Source organism: Drosophila persimilis, unplaced genomic scaffold (genome assembly GCF_003286085.1).
Source record: "Drosophila persimilis strain 14011-0111.01,24,50 unplaced genomic scaffold, DperRS2 tig00003941-arrow-arrow-pilon, whole genome shotgun sequence".
NCBI lineage: Eukaryota > Metazoa > Arthropoda > Insecta > Diptera > Drosophilidae > Drosophila > Drosophila persimilis.
Genome location: NW_020825711.1, coordinates 60,853 through 84,603, shown reverse-complemented (window position 1 = coordinate 84,603; position 23,751 = coordinate 60,853). Strand labels below are relative to the sequence as shown.

At 41.8% G+C, this 23,751-nt stretch overlaps 2 protein-coding genes and 1 pseudogene across 2 annotated transcripts; 1 reads left to right on the top strand and 2 right to left on the bottom strand.

The window, feature by feature from the left end:
• Window positions 1-7,651: 7,651 nt before the first annotated feature.
• On the top strand, window positions 7,652-8,913 carry LOC113567307 (annotated as a pseudogene).
• A 136-nt stretch (window positions 8,914-9,049) lies between these two features.
• Window positions 9,050-9,699, bottom strand: LOC113567306 (cytosol aminopeptidase-like). Its single transcript, XM_026994640.1, has 2 exons — window positions 9,448-9,699; window positions 9,050-9,389 (listed from the first exon to the last, which is right to left on the bottom strand). The coding sequence occupies exons 1-2, from the start codon at window positions 9,625-9,627 to the stop codon at window positions 9,249-9,251; spliced, it is 321 nt and encodes a 106-aa protein (XP_026850441.1). The 5' UTR covers window positions 9,628-9,699; the 3' UTR covers window positions 9,050-9,248.
• Window positions 9,700-9,793: 94 nt separating this feature from the next.
• On the bottom strand, window positions 9,794-10,566 carry LOC113567305 (cytosol aminopeptidase-like). Its single transcript, XM_026994639.1, has 2 exons — window positions 10,408-10,566; window positions 9,794-10,342 (listed from the first exon to the last, which is right to left on the bottom strand). The coding sequence occupies exons 1-2, from the start codon at window positions 10,564-10,566 to the stop codon at window positions 9,794-9,796; spliced, it is 708 nt and encodes a 235-aa protein (XP_026850440.1).
• Between the last annotated feature and the right edge of the window lie 13,185 nt (window positions 10,567-23,751).

Here is a 23,751-nt window from a genome sequence, read left to right as displayed (position 1 = left end):
TCACAGGAGTGCGGATACCAAATTTGGTTGCTCTGGCTTTTATAGGTTCTGAGATCCTTGAACTCATATTTTGCAATTGGCAAAACCGACCATGAAACCTGTGTGTTAGAGTGAGACAGAGCGAGAAAGAGTGAAATTGTTTTCGTGATTCTGGCTGTAATAATTATACGATCTGGTTGAGATTTTGCACTCTAGAAGACATAGTCATCTTCTACGATTCTGCGTTTTTAGTTTTCTCGTATCGTCGAAATTGTGGATGCCACAGATTTTCGCCCTTTGTGGGGGCGGAAGTGGGCGGGGCAAAGTTTTGAAATATTTTTGGAGCAGTGACATATCACAGAAGTCTGGATCCAGAACATCGTTGCTCTAGCTCTTATAGTCTTTGAGCATTAGGCGCTGAAGGGGACGGACAGACGGACAGACGGACAGACGGACAGACGGACGGACGGACAGACAGACAGGGCTCAATCGACTCGGCTATTGATGCTGATCAAGAATATATATACTTTATAGGGTCGGAAACGATTCCTTCTGGACGTTACACACATCCACTTTTACCACAAATCTAATATACCCCAATACTCATTTTGAGTATCGGGTATAACGAGGGGGAACGTTGTGAGTTGCTGCGGACACCACAACTCTACAGTTATACCCGATACTAAGTCAGTATGGCTCTCCTCCGGCAGACGCCGCTAATATTAAACGACACGACAAAGAGTGCGTGCGAGAGAGACAGAAAATCAGTCTGAGCGTGACGTCGGTCGCTGCGTAGCCAGTGCAAATTGATTTGTTCCTTTTGGCTATAAAAATGATCTGATCTGATCCAAATTCAGCAACTGGATAGATATGGTCATTCTCTATGATTCTGCGTTTTTAGTTTTCTCGAATCTGCAATATTGTGGATGCAACTTATTCTCGTCCTTTGTGGGGGCGGAAGGGGGTGGGGCGAAATTCTGAGATATAAGTTTTATAGTGAGATCTAACAAAAGTGCGGATACCAAATTTGGTTACTCTAGCCTTAATAGTCTCTGAGATTTGTGGATGCCCCAGATTTTCGTCGTTTTCGGGGGCGGAAGGGGGTGTGGCTAAATTTTGACACAAAACGGTCAAGGTCCGATATCACAGGAGTGTGGATACCAAATTTGGTGGCTCTAGCTCTTATAGGTTCTGAGATCCTTGAACTCTATTTTGCAATTGGCAAAACCGACCATGAAACCTGTGTGTTAGAGAGAGACAGAGCGAGAAAGAATGAAATTGTTTTCTTGATTCTGGCTATAATAATTATACGATCTGGTTGAGATTTTACACTCTAGAACATATAGTCATCCTCTACGATTCTGCGTTTTTGGTTTTATCGTATCGTCGAAAAATGTGGATGCCACAGATTTTCGTCCTTTGTGGGGGCGGAAGTGGGCGGGGCAAAGTTTTGAAATAATTTTATAGCAGTGACATATCACAGAAGTCTGGATCCAAAACATGGTTGCTCTAGCTCTTATAGTCTTTGAGCACTAGGCGCTGAAGGGGACGGACGGACGGACGGACGGATGGACGGACGGACGGACAGACGGACAGACAGACAGGGCTCAATCGACTCGGCTATTGATGCTGATCAAGAATATATATACTTTATGGGGTCGGAAACGATTCCTTCTGGACGTTACACACATCCACTTTCACTACAAATCTAATATACCCCAATACTCATTTTGAGTATCGGGTATAAAAATCAGCAAGTCAAGTGGATAAAATTATGTGCGCATGGTTAAATGTTCTATATAGCTAATAATATTCGACGGAATATCAAAATATAGCAATATAGTTTCCAATCCTTGGATCCTCCGATTAACCTATTATAAGCCAAGGGGATATTTCAATTTTCCCCCGAAAATAATGAAAATTTATTAATGTTACCGCAGTTCAGGTGAAAGATATTGTTAATGTGTGTGTGTGTGTGTGTAGGAAGCTGGGTTGCATTCGGTACATAAACCGTCTACAGTTTGGTCGTCGCAACTAGAACTTGAACCAGTTGGATTGCGGAGTGGGTATCCTACGGTGCGCAAGGGAGGATCTGAAGACACGGCGACAGCCCCTGATGATTGCGATGGAAGATGAGTGACAGGCAGCTATGGTACTTTTTCTGATACTGAGTTTTATTGAACAAATGCATCTCCTTATATAGCTAGCAGTGGTACTCTTATTCTATGGGAAGGAACGCACAGGCTCCTTGTGAGTGTATTTTTAGATTGGGTACACTTACTCTGTGCGGGGGTTATATTTCAGTGTATTTACTTAGGTACTTGGCAGCAATAAAGTAGATAGTTTATTGCTTGATCCCTTTTGGTGGGTTCGAGTTTACAAGTGCTATTGTCTATTCTTAGTTGCTAATGTATTTTTCGTGTCGTCATATTCAGTTACATGAAATGACATGAACAATTTTATTTATGAGTATTTGTGTATGAGATTGAACTGTATATTCCTAATATTCATTAAATACATGTCTGTGGCTGAACATTCTCCCGGCCGTTGAACTGGTGTTCAACCATCGCTCAAGTCGACGGCAAACCGGCGTGCAGGGGGTATAGGGGGTGATGACATGGCTGAATCGGGATTTGATGGCCTTGGTTTCCATATTAGATACTTCTCCCGGAAAATGAAGGCAATGATCAATAGAATTAATATTGCTAGGGTTGCGTAAGCCGCGAGTTGATGGTGCTGCACGGTGGTGAGATGGTGTGGCAGCTCGTGATGATTGATGGTTGATAGTTGCTGGCGTAGATCATCAAGTTCTTGATGAAAGTCTGATGTCTGGTTCTTCAGTTGCCACATTAATGGCGAGGGTGATGTCTTCGGTGGGCTCACGTCGCCAAACCGAGTGTAAGTCGATTTTACTTCGCTGATTGTGGTGCTGAAGGTGCTGATGCTTACTTCAGTATTGCGAGCAGTGCAACCAGGGGACATGGAGAGTAGACCAGTTCCTTCCAGTGTTATGGTTGACGGAACTCCGTTGCATACTGCTTGAAGTTTGGTTGTAGAATGCGTTGCGAAGATCCACTTATTTGGATGCTGAGTTTTTAGCCACACCGTGTCAGCCTTTGTGTGTGTTACCTGACACAGTGTTTCTGTTTTATTGTTAAACAGTTGAAACTCACAGCGATTGTCCACATTGAAGATCGTCTGATGGTCAAAGCAGATGAACTCCTCGTTGTGTACTTTAAGACAACGTCGGAATTCATCTTGGGTAGTGCCCAAGAACTGGTCTCGGTGGATTTTCACCGTTACTATGGTGGTTCTGAGGTCAAATAGACTCCAGCTTGTTGAATCCCAAAACGGAATTGGGATGATGCTGAAAACTTCGAGCTGAGCTGTTGAGACCAGCGGTAGCGTCAGCTTGAAGATGACGTGTTTTGCAGTCGGGGTTCCTTCGGCTCGCATGATTCTGTATAGTTGAATCCCCTCCTTCGTTGTGACCGGCAGCATTTGATCTTGTGGCAAATGATCCCGTATCTGGTCTAGTTGGTCTATTAGTTGCTCGGGAGACACCAGCGTGGAGCTTATTCTCCGATGATGAATACCGATTAGGACATCAGATATGTCGGACTGCATTCGTTGGAGAGTTGTTGTGAGCAGGGTTAATTGTGCTATTAGTCCTAAGTACGCTTGAGTCAGATGATCGCTGTGATATGACCCTCTTTCTCGGTTGATAGTAGCCATATGCTGTTCCAAAACTTTTAGGCGATTATCAGTTGTTACATTGTCTTTTCTGACTACGTTTATTGTCGCGTCGACAATTGATGTTTGGTTTTGGAGCAGATGTAGTAGAAAGTCTTCATTGGTTTTCACTTTCTCAATTACTTGAGTCATCTCTTCTGCGTGTTTTGCGTAGAGAACACCAAAAAGACTGCTTGCTACATTTCCTATGATGTCCAGCGGCGATCTGCGTTTTCGAGAGTTTTTCAGTAAAACGCTTCCTGCTTGTAGCTCGTAATGCACATGTTGAAAGTGTTGAACTATGGAGTTACATGCCGGAACATTTTTTAATTCAGGGCACATGTATCGTAACTCTGAAATTCCAGCAGACATTAGTTGCATATCCTTCCAATAGTCATAGTATACGATCATGGTCCACTCAGACGTTGCTATTCTTGATGTTCCAAGTTTCTCATAGAATATTCCAGGCTTGTTTGCGAATTGTGTCACATTTATTGACTGTGACAATGCTAATGGAAGCATGAGCAACAGCACCACTAATGTTGATGTTAATGTAGGTGACAATTTTGTTGTTCGCTGTGTGGGTGGCTCATCAATCTCCGTGGTGTCACTGATCACGTTGTGGGAACGTTTGATTGCCACATCTTCTGGAAAGAGCGGCGCTAGACGAGTGATCGGGCGCTTGTATACGCCAAATGCTGTCTTAACGTCAACCACTCGTACGTGGTTGTCCTGTCCAGGATATGTCTTAATGATGCGACCCATTGGCCACTTCATTACAGGAAGGTTGTCTTTCTTAACCAAAACTAATAATCCTTCAGGTACGTTTGGTGAAGCGGTCTTCCATTTATGCCGAGCTTGCAATTCTTGGAGGTATTCTGTAGACCATTGTTTCCATTGTGCTTTAGACGCGATACCAATTCCCAGCGCTTGACCAATGTTCTTCCTTGATGGTCAGTTTTGACGTCAGGAGGCGTTGTCAATGGTTCACCAATCAAGAAGTGTCCTGGGGTGAGCGCTGTTGTATCAGTGGGATCATTTGACATTGGAGTGATGGGTCGAGATTTGAGAATTGCTTCAATTTCGATTATTATCACTGTGTTTAGTTCTTCAAATGTCAATGAGGCTGTGTTGGTGGTTGTTATCAACAGTTTTTTTTGCTGATTTTACCGCCGCTTCCCAGAGGCCGCCAAACGATGGAGCCCTGGGAGGAATGAATTTAAAATCCACTTGCTTTTTGTTGCAATGATTCGTGATCAGAGCACTTGCCTTTGAGCTGAATATAGAGTCTTCTAATTCTTTAAGCTGGTTGTTTGCACCCACAAAGTTCGTTGCATTGTCGCAATGAATAGTTTGGCACTTCCCACGTCTGCTTAAGAATCGACGCAGGGCGGCCAAGAATGCATCTGTGGTCAGGTCGCTTACCAGCTCCAGGTGCCTTTGTGGAAAAGTAGCAAAACACGGCGATGTACGCCTTATCGGGTCTTTTGCCTCGGATCTTATGGTGGATCGAGATTGGTCCACAGTAGTCGACGCCTACATTAAGAAACGGGCGTGCTTGTGTGACTCGTTGTGCTAGGAGATTGCCCATGATCTGGTGTATCAGCTTTGGTCTAGCCTTGGTGCATCTAACACAGCTGTGGATGATGCTTCTAGCCATTGTCTTGTCATTGATAATCCAATATTGTTGTCTTGCGATTGCCCTTAATGCTTGAGCACCACAATGCGATTCCTCTCGACAGGACATCGGCTGCGTTGTTGGCCGATGACACGTCGTGACGCCATTGTGACTGATTTGTTAATGCCTGGATTTTGGCTATTCGATTTGCCACAAAGGTATGGTATGTTGATGACGATGCGTTTATCCAGGATAAAACAACGGTGGAATCACTCCAAAACCATCCTGAAACCGTTGTAATGTCCATGTGCAGATCCTGTCGGACTCGGTTTGTGAGCTCACTGCAGCACAAAGTTCTAACAGTGGTAGTGATTGTTTGGCTGTCGGCGCCACACGTGATTTCGAACAGAGCAGTCTTACTGACACTTGGTTGTTTTTGTATGTAGCGCGTACATATACTGCTGCGCCATATGCTCGTTCTGATGCATCTACAAACTTATGGAGTTCTTGGGTAACTGGAATTTTACCATCGTAGATATACCGGGGAATTTGCATTTTGTTCAATGTTTGTAAGTCGTCCCGGTATTCTTTCCATTCGGTTTGGTGTTGTAATGGTAATTCGTTATCCCAATCCAGTTTGAGCTCCCAAAGTTGTTGCATGAAGATTTTTGCCTTTACTACCACCGGTGCAAAGAGTCAAAGATTTGGGCCAGTTCGGAACGTACCACCCGTTTGGTGATGCGTGTAGCCTGGCTTTTCTGTGTTCGTCCACACAATGTATCCTTCTTCGGCATCCAGATGAGACCCAGACTTTTTAACGCTGTAGTGCTCTAGTGTCTCTCCTAATTTTACATCGGTTACAATATCCTCTTTGGGGATTCCTTGGAGAAGTTGCTCATTGTTGGAGCACCACTTGCGCAATTTGAATCCGGACGGTAGAAATATCTTATTTAGTTCTTGTCGAGCATGAATTGCCTCTGGAATCGTGTTTGCTCGTTGTTGATCCTACTGGTAGTCTGTCTTTGTATTGTATTGCCAAATGATCCAGACATTTCGTTGCTAGGAACGGAGCAGCTGTTGTCCCATATGTTACTGTTTTCAGGCGATAGTACCTGATCTCTTCGGATGGATTGCTTCTCCAGACTATCATCTGATGGAATTGATCCTCCGGATTCATCCACACTTGGCGGTACATCTTTTCTATGTCCGCTGTGAATACGTACTTATGAATTCGAAATCGTAGCAGAATGGACATAAGTTCGCTCTGAACGGTGGGTCCAGCCTGCAGAATGTCGTTCAAAGATTTCCCGCTTGTTGATTTGCATGAGGCATCGAATACTACCCGAAGCTTTGTGGTGGTGCTCTCATGTTTGAGTACACAATGATGTGAAATGAAGTAGTGCCTTTTGGGAACTTTTGATGCTGGCTCAATCTTCATATGTCCTAGTCCTTCATACTCTTCCATGAAGTCCACATAACTCTTCCAAGTTTCTGTTGAGCTTCGCCGCTCCAACGCTAGGAATCTTTTTGTTGCGGTTTCCAACGACTCCCCCAGGGCTGAAGGGTGTTCGGAAAATAGGAGCTTTACAATAAAACGGCCGTCTGAAGCTGTCTGAAGATTTTCTATAAAATGAGCTCACACCGTGCTTCCACTGGAGTGCGTGGTTTGTCTTCCGTCTCTAGATTGTCCAGAGTGCAGAATCTTTCCATGAGCTCGTTTACTCCCGTTGCACAAATGGGTGAGGAATTGTGGGCAGATTTGACTTTTCCTGCCACAATCCATCCCAGCTTAGCTGTTGATCTGGTAGCAGCAGCGAGTAGTAATGCTCGACTCCGATTTACATGTCTGTGGCTGAACAGATATAGTGTTTTTTTTTTTTAAGTTCAGAGGAAAGGTAGCATGAGCCTACAAGAAGAATTTACAATCGTTAATATTTTCCGTCATTTACCTCCAGTATTTGAACTATTTAAATAGAGGGGGCTTAAGAGGGCTAAGTTCGGGTTTTCAGATACATATATTGTTGTTGAGGAACCAAAATTGAGGCAAAAACAATTAAAGTCAAGTATTTAAAACAAGACAGCTAAGTAGAAAATTGATTCATTAATCGGATAAAATTATGTGGGCAGGGCTGAGATATCTAGATATCTAAAAATATTCGACGGAATATCAAAATTGTTTCTGCTTCGAACTGTATTGGGAAAAGCAATAATGCAGCTGGCTGGATGACAACAAAGCAATAATATAAGTCCAGTCCACATCATTGCAAAGCGACTGTCCCTGCATGGAGCAAACTGAGATCCTCGCCCGCATACAGCCAAAGCATGTCCATTTTCAAGGCGCGGTATGGACGACACAAAAATGTGACGTGTTTTCGGGAATTAAGAACAAAAGATTGTTATCCCCCCCTGTATCTTTCAGTGTAAAAGAGTTCGATGATGCGCTGGCCCAGGATGTGGTTGACCTAAAGGAGCTGCGCAGACTGACGTTTAATGGTGGGATATCACACTTCTGATAGGCGTAGTAATTCATGGACATGAATCCAATCCAATCCACAGGTGTGCCCGATGTATAAAGCTTCCGTGCACTCAGCTGGAAACTGCTGTTGGGCTACTTGGGACCAAGACGCAGCAGTTGGACGACCACGCTGGCCCAGAAGCGAGCCCTGAACCAGCAGTTCATTGAGGAATTGGTACTCCCCCCGGGACACAGCTGCAATGGAGCTGGAGAAGGCGACGGGGACGGGGACGTCGCTGTTGATTCAAGGGGCGTTGGCCTACAAGATCATCCGCTTAGCGAGGGGCCAGAAAGCGCCTGGAACACATTCTTCAATGACAACAAATTTCTGCTGCAGATCGGCAAAGATGTGAGGCGCCTGTGTCCCGACATCTCGTTCTTTCAGCAGCCCACAGAGTATCCCTGTGACATTGTGGTGCACAGTAAAGGCGAGCACGGGCGCCGGCTTCACAAACGGGTAGTGCCCACGGTGCTCAGCTCGGCGAACGTCCTGGCCTGGGTTACGTACAGGGCAAGAATGAGATTGTCGGACCCATCTACTATGTGATGGCCTCGGATCCGGATCTCTCGTACCGCGCCCACGCGGAGGCAGACTGTTTCTTCTGCTTCACGGCTCTAATGAGCGAGATACGCGACTTCTTCATCAAGACTCTGGACGATGCGGAGGGTGGTATAAAGTTCATGATGGGCCTGCTATCTAACATGCTGAAGACTAAAGATATAGCATCTGAAAAGCCAAGAGCTGCCTCCGCAGTACTACAGCTTCAGGTGGCTCACCCTCCTGCTCTCGCAGGAATTTCCACTGCCCGATGTGCTGCGAATTTGGGATTAGGTATTCTCGGACGAGCAGCGCTTTAATTTTCTCATCAAAATCTGCTGAACCATGATATTGTAAGCATGCGCTGACTTTGAACTGATTCATTTGCATTTACTGATGTATTTACTGATTTATAGAATCCAAAGGGAAGCAATTTTAGAGAACGACTTTGCCTCGAATGTGAAGCTGCTGCAAAACTATCCACCCATTGACATAAACGTTGTGATTACTCATGCAGTCTCCCTGGCGTAGCACTCACTTTTAGGGATACCACAGATATTACATATAATACCCGATTCCGGGTAGAGTCTGACAAAGCAATAATCCACAGTGTCTAGTTATCATGTTCAATAGTTGGAAGCCCAGGACCCAACAAAAGATCGAACACTAGCGCTGTTTCTCTGTTTTATACGTTACAATTTCATAATAAACGAATGTGCCGCATGTGTTTGTGTGGAGATTAAAAATGCGAAAACATATGTAAAATTGAGTGATCATAGCTCAAGTGTAATTTTGTGTTCGTGTGTGGCATCGTCAAAAAACACAGTAAAAAATATATATAACATTGGATTCCCGTTAGAGATTGATTACTTGGCCAAACGTGGGGCCGTATCCTTGCAAATCGTCTGAGCAATAAACTCCACCAGTGTTCGGGTCGGGCGGCCGGCCATTCCCTTGCGCAGATACTCGTATTCGAAGCCCTTTGTCACCATAACATTTGTGGCATCCTTTGAGGGAGAAAGTCCATAAGATCTGCGCCCCAACAAAGCGCCCCACAATACTCACAATATACATCCACTGGCCACAGGGCACAAACTCACGGAGAAAGGCAGCGGCCTTGCAGGGACGTCCACCTCGGTCAATGCCATAGTTCTGCACATCGCTGCGTCCCGGTATGCATGCTGGCGTGCTTGATCTGCTGCCACAGGATCTCCGAGTTGGTAAAGACCCCCGCAGCCGACTCATCCAATGCACTTGGGACAGAAGTTTTGCGCATACAGCAGGGCGTCTGCCAGGACCAGTACATCCTCGTGATCGGTGCACTGGATCTCGATGGTCTTGCCGTTCATGGACTTGACCATGTCCCCAGTACGGACCGAATTGCAGCCCACTACGTTTTCACAAAGAGGTATCAGGCCGCGAATGTTGACCTAAGAACAGCATTATTATTCAAGGAGATATCATTTCTGTCCTGAGTACTTACCGGTAAACGCAGGCCAGCCACAGCTCGACAACAGGCCACCACAACGGCGGCCCCGGTCATGTCGCCACGCATATGGAAGAGCTCATGTTTCTCTTTCAGGCACAATCCTCCAGCATCGTAAGTCACGCCTTGGCCCACCAGCACAATGGGGCGCTCCTCGGCACAGGTGCCGTAGTAACTCAGCTCCAGGAAGATGGGTGGCTCGCACGAGGCCTTGCCCACAGCCAGGAAGGCGTGCATTGACTGGCTCTCGGCCCAGCCCTCGACCTTGACCTCCACATTGACACCGGATTTGCACAGCACCTCGACGACATTCTGCGCAAAAGCTGTGGGTGTGAGGAGGTTGGAGGGCATCTCCTGCAGCTGTCTCGTCAGGTTCTGGGCGGCTGCCTTCTGCAGACCAATGCGCCATCCTTCGAGGTCGCAGACCTCGTCTTTTCTTGCGTATAAGTCCAGCGACGGCACTGGAATCCTGTTCTGTGGGTTACGCAGCTCCTGGTAGAGCCAGATGCCCAATGCGGCCCCCCGGACATGCGGAGGACCTCTAGCAATCGGCCGGCAGTCTTCTGGACATTGTACCGCCAACCGGCCGCGGTGAGGACGCCAGCATCATTGCGGTCCGTTTCGTCGGCGAACACGCCGACCACAAGTCCGCGGGATGGAGGATCCGCACACATGTCCATCTGCTGGAGCTGCAACATCTGGTTTACCGCCTGCGAGGCGGAGCGGCGCTGGATAGCCTGGGGACGTGGTCGCAGGCGCTGCGGGAAGGCCTAGGAGACCAGCCGACGTACAACGCCATGTACCAAATATCAGAATATACGTATTTCGTGTTCAATTTCTAGCAATAGAGAATGCCAAATTGAGGCGATGAATGTACTCCATGAGAAAGTGACACTCACTTCAAGGGCTATTTGGTCGGTACATTCACTAAATTCGAAAGGATCAGAATCTAAAAACGAGTGGACATCGGCCCTTCACTCACTACTGTTTTGGTTTGGCTGTCCTCGGAGGAGTAAACATGTCGAGTATGTATATCTTTGACAAATGGGGCTAACAAATCATGAACTCTTGAAGGGCCATGGTACTCAAATAGATGTGGCTCTGGATGAGTGTAACTTCCAGAAGGAAGCCTTTTCGTCCTATGAGCGTCCTTGATGAGCACCTAGATATCAGAGACCATGAAAGCTAGAGCAACCAAATTGTATATCCAGACACCTGGACCCGTCCGCTCCCACAAAGACCAAAAATCTGTGGAATTCACAATTAACGCAGAATCGTAGAGAACGCCATATTTACTAGACTGTCAAATGTGGATGAGATCGGATCGTTATTATAGCCATAACGACCAAATCGCCTTCCACGCGCTTACTCATTCTCTCTCGATCTCTCTATCCATCTCACACACTCTTTCTCGTGCAGTGTGTTCGCTCTGGCGGAGGGAAGCGAGACAGAACGGCGGGCTTGTGTGTAAGAAAGAGAGAGAGGGAGAAAAGTTCCACTCTCCTATCTCATGACAAGTGCGAGCATAATTCAGAGTTCATTTCGTTCCCGCTCGTTAAAGAATCTTTTTTGTATAAGTGGGTGATAAAAAAGAAAGGTTTTTAAAATCAAAACGTTAGAGAATACAATTTATTTGGCATACGCCTAACTTTTAAAATATTTCAGCGAAAAATAAGTTTAATTTTACAATAAGGCATCGCCGTTACAAAGTGCCGTGACTAAATGATTCCTTTAAAGTTTCGATACTGCATCATTAATTCCTGAAAATTTAGAATAGTTTTTCTAAAATAAATAGACCGAAAAACTTGGGTGACTGCAAATTTGTATTTTACGACGACGAAAAAAAAGGAGTGCGTGCGTTCGTTTTCATAGATTTTTCTCGACTTCTCTTCATATATTCAAACAATTTCTTCTGCGCCTATCTTACCTACGGTTGCAAAGTGGGGCGAATTCGCCAAGAGCGAGAGAGCGAGCTTATATTGCGCTCCCGCTTTGCCCTAGCCTAACTTACACTAGACTTCATAAAATACGATCCTAATAACAATTATTATACGCCAAATGGCGCTACACCGGCCCCGTTGAAGGCCTGGAAGGCTTCAAACCAGTGGCAGAAGAGCCAACTTGTGGATTGGCCTCCTGAACGTGGCTCCGCTGCTCGTCCTTAGGTCGACCACTCTGACCCTTCCGTCCTGCCCGGCGGTTGTAACGACCACCCTTCCGAGGAGCCCCTGTTGAGGGGGCAGGTTGTCCTCGGCGACGATTACGAGGTCGCCTTCCTTGATGTTTGGTTCCTCCTGGTGCCACTTGAATCTTATTTGCAATCCCAGCACATACTCCCGGGACCATCGCTGCCAGAACATTTGCCTGGCTGACGAGACAAGCCGCCATCGCTTTAAGCAGCTCAGACCCTCCTGGTCCGGGGTCCTGGGTGCTGGGGGTGCGATGAGCGGCCCGCCTGTCAGCAGGTGCCCGGGAGTCAGCATGTCTCCGTCGCTTGGGTCTGAGCTTAGGGGTCCTAGCGGGCGCGAGTTGAGTACCGCCTCGATCCCGACCAGCACGGTCTCCAGCTCCTCTGCGGTGAGGAGAGCGCTTCCGACTGCCCGTAGGAGTAGGCCCTTGGCAGACTTCACACCGGCCTGCCAAAGTCCGCCCATGTGCGGTGCTCGAGGCGGTATGAAGGCAATCTCGCACCCGCTTCTTGACGCAAATTCGCGTATCGCGTCCGCTTCCGCCTCTATCTTCCTCCGCAGTTCGCTGAAGTGGCGACTTGCTCCGACGAAATTTGTCGCGTTGTCGCAGTTCACGCGTTGCGGACATCCTCGACGACCGACGAACCTTTGGAATGCCAACAAGAAGGAATTAGTCGTCAAATCGGAGACAATTTCTAAATGAACCGCCTTGGACGCAAAACAGACAAATAACGCTATGTAGGACTTATAAGGGGGCCTTCCACGAATTTTCAGAGTCGTATAGACTGGGCCACAAAAATCAACGCCACATACTGAAAATGGGCGGAGAGCACGGAGCCGGTCTGCGGGTAAGTTGCCCATCATTTGGGTCTGGAGTAGCGGCTTGCATTTAAAGCAACGAATACATGACCTAACTGTCGCCCTGCAGACCGCCTGAGCATTCACTATCCAAATGCGTTGTCTAAGGATACTCACGAGTGCTCGTGGGCCGGCATGAAAACTCGTTTGATGCAGATAGCGAACGTATGTCTGCACAAACTGCGAGCGTTTTGTCAATAAAAAGGGAAACTTGGCATTATATGACATAGGAGCGTTAACTAGTCGCCTTCCAACTCGCAACAACGAAAAAGAGCACCATGTCCCAGCCTCTTCATGGATGAAGGGATTCAAGCGCTGAAGACTGGGGCCTAACTTGGTGCCTTTACGAACCCTTTCAATATCTTCTTGAGACTCATTTTTCTGTGTTATTTCGACTATTTTTAGAAACGCCTCGTCGTATTCTACGGATGACGGAATTTTTCCAAAGTTGAGACTTTTGTCTTTGCATTTTCGGATGAAGCGGAACACGAAAACGAACACTCTTAGCAGTTTGAGGTGTGACGAGTATCCCTCGATTACATCCACTAAATAATTTGACTTGGCCGCGCCGGTCAGTGTGACCGATTTCTTCCGACTTTCCATCTGTATCTCTTCTTCGGAAAGCTCGAAGTGTGGATTTCTGGGCCAGCTCTCTTCTTCAAACTTTAAGAACTCTGGTCCACCAAACCAGATCGACTGCACGATTTCCTCTACGTCACAAACTCTCGAAACTATGTCTGCTGGGTTCTGTTTTGTTGGCACATGCCGCCACGTAGCTTCACTTGACCACTCTTGAATCTCCGCTACTCGGTTCGCAACGAATGTTGACAACGACGAAGGGTGGGATCTGATCCAATGAAGAGTAACTTCTGAATCTGACCAGAATATCACGTTCTCAATTGGAACCTTGAGCAGTGATTTGATTCGGTGACAAAGGTCTGCTAGAAGGTGAGCGGCACATAACTCAAGCCTTGGGAGCGTTTTCGTCTTGGGTGGCGCTACTTTCGACTTTGCAGTCAACAAGGAGACCTCGAAACCTTCTGCAGTCTTTCTACGGATATAGACGCAGGCTCCATAAGCTCTCATGGATGCGTCGGCAAAGGCATGTACTTGAATCGGTGACATGAGATCAGTATGCACAAATCGAGGTATGGTAATCTTCTCCAACTGACCCAAGGATTCTTTTAATAAGTTCCATGCTGTTTCCAAGTTCATTGGAATTGACTCATCCCAACCTAGCTTGTTAAGCCAAAGCTCCTGCAGTAGGATCTTTCCCTTAATTACTAAAGGACTTAACAAGCCAAGGGGGTCAAACAGCTTTGATGTCACCGATAATATGTTCCGTTTTGTCGCTCGGAGACCCATAACTGACGTGTCAATTCGGAACTTAAAGACGTCTTCGTGTGGCAGCCACGATATTCCTAACGCCTTAGTTGACTCTGAGTCCGAGATCGTTATTGGTTTAACTGTGCTCTCGGATGCGGTGACCTCAGGTGAGTTCGAAAACCATTTAGTCAATTCAAACCCAGCGGTTTGAAGAACCTGAGCCAGATCAGACTTAATTGTCTTTAACTCCTCTACGCAACCAGCACCAGTCAACATGTCATCGACATAGAAGTCGGAGTCAATAACTTCAGCAGCTTTAGGGAATGAGAGTTTTGCAGACTCACTCAACCTCTTCAAACACCGAATAGCCAAAAATGGGGCTGGTCCAGTCCCATATGTTACGGTGTTGAGCTGGTATATTCTCAAGGACTCAGATGGGTCTCTTCTCACACTATGAGCTGGAATTGTCTATCCGCATCAGCGACCCAGACTTGGCGATACATCTTCTTAACATCGGCTGTCAAGGCGTACCTGTGTAGTCTGAATCGGAGCAATGTCGAATACAGCTCATCCTTTATCGTAGGACCGACCATCAATATGTCGTTCAAGGCCACCTGAGAGGACGTTTTACAAGACGCATCGAAAACGACGCGGAGCTTGGTCGACGTGCTTTGGGGCCTCAACACACACTGATGTGGAATGAAATAATGTGGAGTTTTCGGGATTGTGTTGTCTGTGGTAGACATGTGACCCAAGGAGAGGTACTCTTCCATGAACTCCAAGTACATTTTCTGTAACTCGGGGTCACGAGACAATCTTTTTTCAAGCGATAAAAACCGCCGTTTAGGCGTAGGAGTTGCCTAAGATACTTGGATCTGATTTGAACGGCAGTCTTACTTCAAACCGACGTGAAGGCACGACCTGAATAGTCCTTCTATAATGCTTTTCACATAACTTGTGTTCAGGAGATAAAGACTTTTTAGAAGACGGCAATTCTTCCAGTGACCAAAACTTTTGTCATGTGTTTTCGATGTGTATCAGTGACTCTTCTCGACAACTCAAACAATTGCTCGCTTCTTGGGTGGCAGTCACCTTTGGAGTGTATCTGCCGGACACAATCCAGCCGAGAAGCGTTTTCTGCAGAGTTGGATAGTCAGGACCTTGTCGAATCTGACCAACAGATAAAAGTTCGAAAAATGTTTCTGCACCTATCAACATATCTATCTTCTGTGGCTTGAAGAAATATGGGTCTGCACGTGGTAAGTTCTTCGGGATTTTCCAGTCACTCACGTTAAGTGTTTGATCAGGGTGATACCCCGAAATGGACCTTAAAATCCAGAAATCAACCGAAAGCTCACTACCAGTAATTCGCGACTTCACCACCGTGTGTATCTTTTTCTTGACTTGTGAATTGGATTCACCAATACCAAGCAAGTTGATACACGACTCCTCCCGACGGATCTGTAAGCGCTGTGCTAAGTCCTCAGTTATAAAATTGGTTTGAGACCCCGAGTCAAGCAGAGCTCGGGCCAAAACATGTTCACCATTATTTGTTCGGACTCTTACGATCGACGAAGCCAGAATAACTCTATCCATAGCTTTCGCATGGAGAGCATGCGAAGTGGAAGGTTGATTCTGATTAGGAGGAGGAGAAGAATTCTCTGGGGGTGATGGTAACGCTAGACTTTTATTCGCCACTGTGTACCTATGCAATAAGGTATGGTGTGAGCAGCCACACAGTCGACACTTCTTAGCTTTGCATCAGAGTGGCCTGGCTGCAGACAATTGATGCACAAGGATGCAGTTTTTGCGAATTCGAACCTTTGCATTACTGGCAGCCGACCAAATGGACTGCAATCTGTCAACAGTAGTTATTATATAGGCACTTTGCTATGGGACAGTGTTAGGTACACAAAGGAGGAATATAAATTATAGAGAAAGTAGAAAGGTTCAAGGGCATCGAAACCGTTTTTCAGGAAACACTTAAAAAATACCTCTAAACTATCACATTAGATTCATTGCAAAGGGATGACCTACCTGTTTGAGGGTTGTTTGAATCGCAACACGGGACCAATCGTAAAAACAGGTTCATTGACAGTAAGTGGGAGGAGAGAGAATATAAATGAGCGAAGGATCGATTTGAGAGGATTTTACATGGTTGAGAAACAGGATTAAGATCGAAGTTAGTTCACATTATCGCCGATAGGTGGCGCCACCAAGTAGTAAGGATAAGGGACGGTCGCTTTTTACACTGAATTACCAAATTCGCAACATGTTGCAGCAACATTTGCTTAAGCATGTGCAGCTTGGCAACATGTTGAATGTAAGTGTGCATCATATTGCTATGTTATTACGTGATCATGTTAAATAAATACTTATAAGATATTTTATAAACATTGAATTGGGAACCAATTTCTGCTATGTTATTAACTGGTCAAGTTAAATAAATACTTATAGGATATTTTATAAACATTGAATTGGGAAAACAAATGTGTGAAGTTTCTGAAATTTACATCCTATAGAAAACATAGGTTGGAAACCTGGGTATCTAGATGTCCGTATAGAGGGTTGAATGGTAAGAGAACACAAATTAATGGAGATATATATAGGAGCACGCAAAGAATAAAATTATAATAGGAAGACATCAAAATTAATTAATGCTACTTAGAGTAAATATACGTCTGTCCCGTATCCTTACTACTTGGTGGCGCCACCTATCGGCGATAATGTGAACTAACTTCGATCTTAATCCTGTTTCTCAACCATGTAAAATCCTCTCAAATCGATCCTTCGCTCATTTATATTCTCTCTCCTCCCACTTACTGTCAATGAACCTGTTTTTACGATTGGTCCCGTGTTGCGATTCAAACAACCCTCAAACAGGTAGGTCATCCCTTTGCAATGAATCTAATGTGATAGTTTAGAGGTATTTTTTAAGTGTTTCCTGAAAAACGGTTTCGATGCCCTTGAACCTTTCTACTTTCTCTATAATTTATATTCCTCCTTTGTGTACCTAACACTGTCCCATAGCAAAGTGCCTATATAATAACTACTCACAGCTAACAGCTAGGACATAAACTAGTAATCTTTCAACAACGATGGATGACCTTGAAATCATTTTTATCGATTCCCAACCGGAATCAACCATAAATCTGGACTCTCAGCCGAGCTCCGTAGACCTGTCCTTGATTTTTGGGATTAAGACTCAAACCTATCTCGAGAGCAACTTGACCTGGTTAAGTGACATTAAATGGGATGATGACGACGATGACCCAAGGAATGCAACGTCTAATAATGATAATCCAGCATACATTTTCCCGGATGATGACAACATTTTCGATTTAGTAGATAATCAGGATGATGATAAAAGATCTCAACTCCAGGAACTACTTCGGGACGAAGATGATGATGACTTAATTGCTGCGGTAAAATTAGCTGAGGCGAAATTTTAATAATACGAATACATATTTATATAATAAGAATATTTTATGTATTTTTCTAAAAATAATATATACATATGTACATATATAATAAATATAACACATTTAACCACTATTTATTTTAAATGTTTCTGTTTTACTTTTGATTGGTTGAATTTCACTTCCTCTTATTACAAGAGAATCATAGGATTCGTTTGAAACAGGTTTCTTCCACGTGAGGATTACACAAAAAGAATAAGTGGATTTCAGGTAGAATAGAGGTTGTAACCTTTCCCTCATATTATTAGATTGACCCAGTAGGAATCGTTTGAAACAGGTTTGTGAACAGGTACTGTTGTTTTGGATATAAAAGATTAAGAAGGTGTTTGGGAGGGGCCTAAAAAGATACCATTTAAAAAGGAAACCCTTAGTCCTGTTTCAATAGTGAAAGTGGTTAGTTCGATACAAAAAAAAAAATAAATAAATAAATAAAACTTAAAATGGCATCAAAAGTTCAGTGCAACATGTGTGATAAGTCCGTTGACTTTTCAGAGTTTCAATCTCATTATGAGAGATGCTCTGATTTGCGTAATAATGTAGTGTGTGACCTTTGCTCTAAGTCCATCGACTTAATAGAGTTTGATAGTCATTATGAAGCATGCTTGGGACCTAGGAATGCTTTTGAGATTCTTATGAGCAAAGGATCTAATTCAAGTGATCTTCAAGGTCCTTCAACGTCAGGAGCTTCAAAACGGCCTCGATTGGATACTCCGATGGACCTAAGGATTATTGACTGTTCAATTTGCGGTGAAAGTTACCCTTCGTCTAGGGAAAGACGCCATATGATGTCGGACAAACATAAGAATGCAAGAGCAGCTCAACTAGAGGAAAATGAAAACGTTATTTTAATTTCAACGGAGTCGCGATTTCCTTTAAAATCATATCGTGTTCACTCAAATAAAAGTGAACAGATTGATTTAAAAGAGTTTTTTTATGATTGCAAAAATGATATTATCAATTTATTGCGTCACTGCATGAGTGAGTACAGATCCATAAAATACAATTTAAAAGTATATGGATTATACGTTAAAAACACTGATGATGAAAGCTTAACAGAAACAATGAAGCATTTCATTACTCCATACAAACCAATATATGAAAACGAGCTGATTGATGATCATCTAAATGATACAATAGAAAATTTGATAACTCTCAGCAGTGAATTCCAGGAGAAGGATTCAGGTTGGGCAATAAAGTGTTTTAAATATTTTGAACTTACCATGATAAAACTAGAGCATATCGCTGCAAACAGGTTTATCCAAGCTCCCAAAAAAATTAAGTCACGAAATGCACTCATAAATGTAAAAAATGACGATGATTTTTGTTTCAAGTGGTGTGTTTTAGCATCATTAGCCTATGGAACACACCTTAAAACTATATATCAAACAGCAGCATTAAAAAAAATTTCCCGAGATAAGTTAACAATACCATCATCCTATCGATGCGGAAACATACGGCAAGACATCATTTATTATGAAGGAGTAAGATTAAATTTTTCCGGAATTGAGTTTCCAATAACAAGCAAAGGAATCAAGCGATTCGAATCAGCAAATGAGGATTTTAGCATCAATGTTTATGAAGTCGATGAGAATGGAAAAAACGTTGTGGGACCCACAGTGAGGACTAAGAAAATTCGGACTCACCACATAAACTTGCTTGGAATTAATAGTGATAATATGCAAATGATGCATTATGCATATATAACGTGCATGAGAAAATTATGTTATTCACAACATAGTAAATCCCATAATACGGCATATTTTTGCGAGAACTGCTTGCAATTTTATAGTACAACAAATACTATACATGACACTAAAGAGTGTGGAAAAGTTGCTGCTTTGTATCCTGAACCTAATACCAAAACTGTATTCAAAAGTTTTTCTAAAAAACTATCTCCACCAGTAGTAATTTATGCTGACATCGAAGCAGTTTTGGAAAATTACGATATAAATCTTAATGATCCATCAAAATCATCAACTACTATGGCACAGAGGCATACAGCATGTGCAGCATCATTTTATATTGTACATAAATACAATGAACATCTAAATGAGATGTGGACATACGAAGGTAAATATTTTAACATTCCAGCAAAGGCAATAAACTCATAAACATTATGATTTCGTTATTTCAGGACCGGATTGTATCCAAAAATTTTGTCAAGCACTTAGGATGAAAACCGATGGACTTTATGAGAAGTACTGGAAGTCCTATAAAAAACCAATCTATCAGTTTAACATTTGGGATGAGGATTACCAGGAACACGGTGAATGCTATGCCTGCGAGAAACAAATTTTTGATGATGATCGAGAAAAATTCTTTGATCAGTTTACAGGACAATATGTAGGTCCTATTCATAAGCTGTGTAAACAGACATTTAGATTAAGCGATCCCTTTTTCCCGGTAGTTTTTCATAACTTATCTCGTTATGATATACATTTATTTGTTACGTCAATAAAAGATGAACTAAGACCCATTCCTTGCAATAAAGAGTTATATATTGCGTTAACTCAAATTTGTAAGCTCGATGAATCTTATCTTCATCAATATAAAATTAGATATATAGATTCAAATAGATTTTTAAATTCAAGCTTAGAAAAACTCGCTAGTTATATGAACATAGCGAATTTTAAAATTTTGAGAAGTAAATATCAAGGTGAAAAATTTGATATGCTACGACGAAAGGGAGTATTTCCCTATGATTATTTGGATAGTTTTGAAAAATTTGATGAATCCCTGCTTCCTTCGCGAGATAATTTTTATAATTCACTGAATGATGAGGAATGTAGTGTTGATGACTACAACTTTGCCCAGAAGGTTTGGAACGCATTTAATTGCAAATCTATTAGAGATTATTTAAAATTATATTTGGAAAGCGATGTTTTAATTCTTGCTGATGTATTTGAGAATTTTAGGAGTCTTTGTTCCCGAGTGTACAGGTTAGACCCCATTAATTATGTTACTGCTCCTTCAGTTTCATGGGATGCAATGTTAAAATACACAAGAGTAGAATTAGAACTTGTTAGTGATCCTGACATTTATAATTTTTTAAAAACTGCTGTTCGTGGAGGATTGACCCAATGCACTCAACGGATTGCAACAGCAAATAACAAATATTTAAATAATAAATTTAAGCCTACCGAACCCATAAATTTCCTTTCATATATTGACGCCAACAACTTATATGGATGGGCTATGAGTCAACCCCTTCCATTTTCTAATTTTAAATTTCTAAGTAACGATGAAATTTCATCTTTCAACGTTCTTAGCATATCGGCATCTAGTGATGTTGGATATATTTTAGAAGTAGATTTGCGATATCCTGATGATATTCATAATAAGCATAATAGTTTACCTTTTTGCCCCGAAAATAAGATTCCACCAGGAGGAAAGCAGACAAAACTAATAGCTGACTTAAGTGATAAAAAGAACTATATAATTCATTTGAAGCAGCTACAGTTATGTATAGAGCAAGGTATGATTTTAGAAAAAATATCTAGAGTTTTATCATTTAATCAGTCCTGTTGGCTGAAACCATATATTGACCTCAATACATCTCTTAGAAAATTAGCTAGCAATGACTTTGAGATAAACTTTTACAAATTAATGGTTAATGCCGTTTACGGTAAAACAATGGAGAATGTAGAAAAACGTCGTGAGGTTGCATTAGTTAAGCATTATGAGTCAAGACAAAACTCAGCAGGGTTTAGACAACGCATAGCAAGACATAATTTGGAAATCTTTGGAGATAATTTGGCTGCCATTGAATCAACTAAGTCCCGAATTTTTTATGATAAGCCCATATACATTGGAGTTAGTGTACTAGAACTTTCAAAATGGTTAATGTATGACTATTTCTATAATTTTCATTCTGTAAAATGTCCATCATCAAAAATACTCTATATGGATACAGATTCATTTATTATATCATCAGAAGAAGATTTTTATGATTTAATTAAATTCAATCCTAATCGCTTTGATACATCCAATTACCTAGCCTCAAACAGATTCGGTATCAATCTCGCTAATAACAAAGAGCTTGGATTAATGAAAGACGAAAATGCAGGAAAAATAATGACGTCGTTTGCAGGATTAAAAGCGAAAGCATACTCATATTTAATTGCTAAAGATGATAACACTGACTATAACGTAAAAAAGGTTAAAGGCGTAAAAAAGTCAGTAGTTAAACGATTAACTCATACTCATTATATTGAATGCATTAAACATAAAAAAACTTATTATGGACAACAGAGAGTTATTAGAAGTAGAGGTCATAAAATTTATACTGAAATTGTAAATAAGATAAGTCTAAATTATAATGATGACAAAAGATTTATATTACCTGATAATATTTCAACATTAGCTCATAATCACTATGAAATTAAAAATATTTTAGGTGCTAGTAATAATACACAAAATATGGTATAAGTAAATTTAACATTATATTATTATTATTTTTAATTTGTGTATAATTAAAACTATATTTCAATGTAAAAAATACACAAAAATAAATTAAATCTGATAAATATTTTGCGTGCTTAATTATTTTAATATACTCTTTTTATCTATCCATGAATTGTGTGTTTCATCGAAACCTAACCATTTAACAAAAACTTGTTCTTTTTTCCTTCTAAGTATTTTTTCCACTAAGAAAGCATTTTCATCTTTAACTTTTTGGAGTTCTTGATCATAAAATGAGCCTTTGATCATTTCCCCCTTATAGTCCTCCAGCTCATATGTTACAGGATTAGTAGACTTTACTTTTAAAATTTTAAAAACTTCGGCTGTCCAGTTTGGATCATAGCCCTTTGTAAAAATACCTTTATATTTACTTATTCTAACAGGATCACCAATGGAAAACTTGTGTTTAGGAAATACCTTACAAATATTATAAGCTGTTTTCAAAATAAACTCTTCATTTTGTTTGTTTACATCTATAGGCCTCATTTTTATAGTACGGTGATATGAATTATTATAATCTTTTAGTAAGTCATGCAAGATATAAATCCACGTATGATTACCCTGCATACTAAAGATTTTCCACATACGATTTTTTAATGTTCTATTAAAACGTTCACAAATAGATGCTTTAAGGTGTGTATATGTGTGGTAATGGTTAATGTTATTCTTTTTCATTAACTCTCCGAAGGCTACATTAAAAAACTCCTTTCCTTGATCAGATTGAATATTTTTAGGTTTATGTTTAGATATTTTTAATATTTTCTTCAATGCTGATAAAACATCTAAAGCTGTTTTAGACTTAACGGGAACTGCATATGCAAACTTCGAGAACGTGTCAATTACTGTCAGCAAGTACCTATATCCTTTGTTTTCCTTATAAAAGGGTATCATTTCAACTAAATCGATTTGCCACGTGTCATTAATTCCCTTTTGTACGAATTTACGACGAATAAAATTTCTTCTAGCAGGCTTATGTATTTCATTAACAACTTGTTGCTTACTCATTTTTAATATAATTTTTTATTTTCTATTGTTATGTTGGGATGATTGCTTATTTAAAAGTGTTTGCTTATACTCAAGAACATCGCGTTTTATTTGATTACACATTTTTTTGGAAATTTCAAAGCATAAACGGGTTAAATCTATTTGCACATTTCTATCATAAGTACCGTCTAAATCAGCTAGTTGAACATCAAATTTTTGTAAGGCTGCACACTTAGGAATAATATTATTATAGTAGAGGTATATAATTTGTTGCTTAAGTATCGTATTCCAACATAAAAATGTGGTAAAAAAAATGCCTAATCTTAAAAACGATCTCCAGGACTCACTATCAAATTCAATTTTATTTCCAAACTGATTTATTATAAACACATACTGCTTATCTGATTTTCGAAATCTAAAATTACACTTAATTGTGGGTAATAATGGATGGTCTATAATTGTATCAGGCATCAAAAAATCATACTGATCAAGTTTCAATTGGATATACTCTTTGTATGTAACCAATTGCATCCATTCATCTTTATCTAAACCGACGAAATTGTTTTTGCTTTGCTGCATCCATATC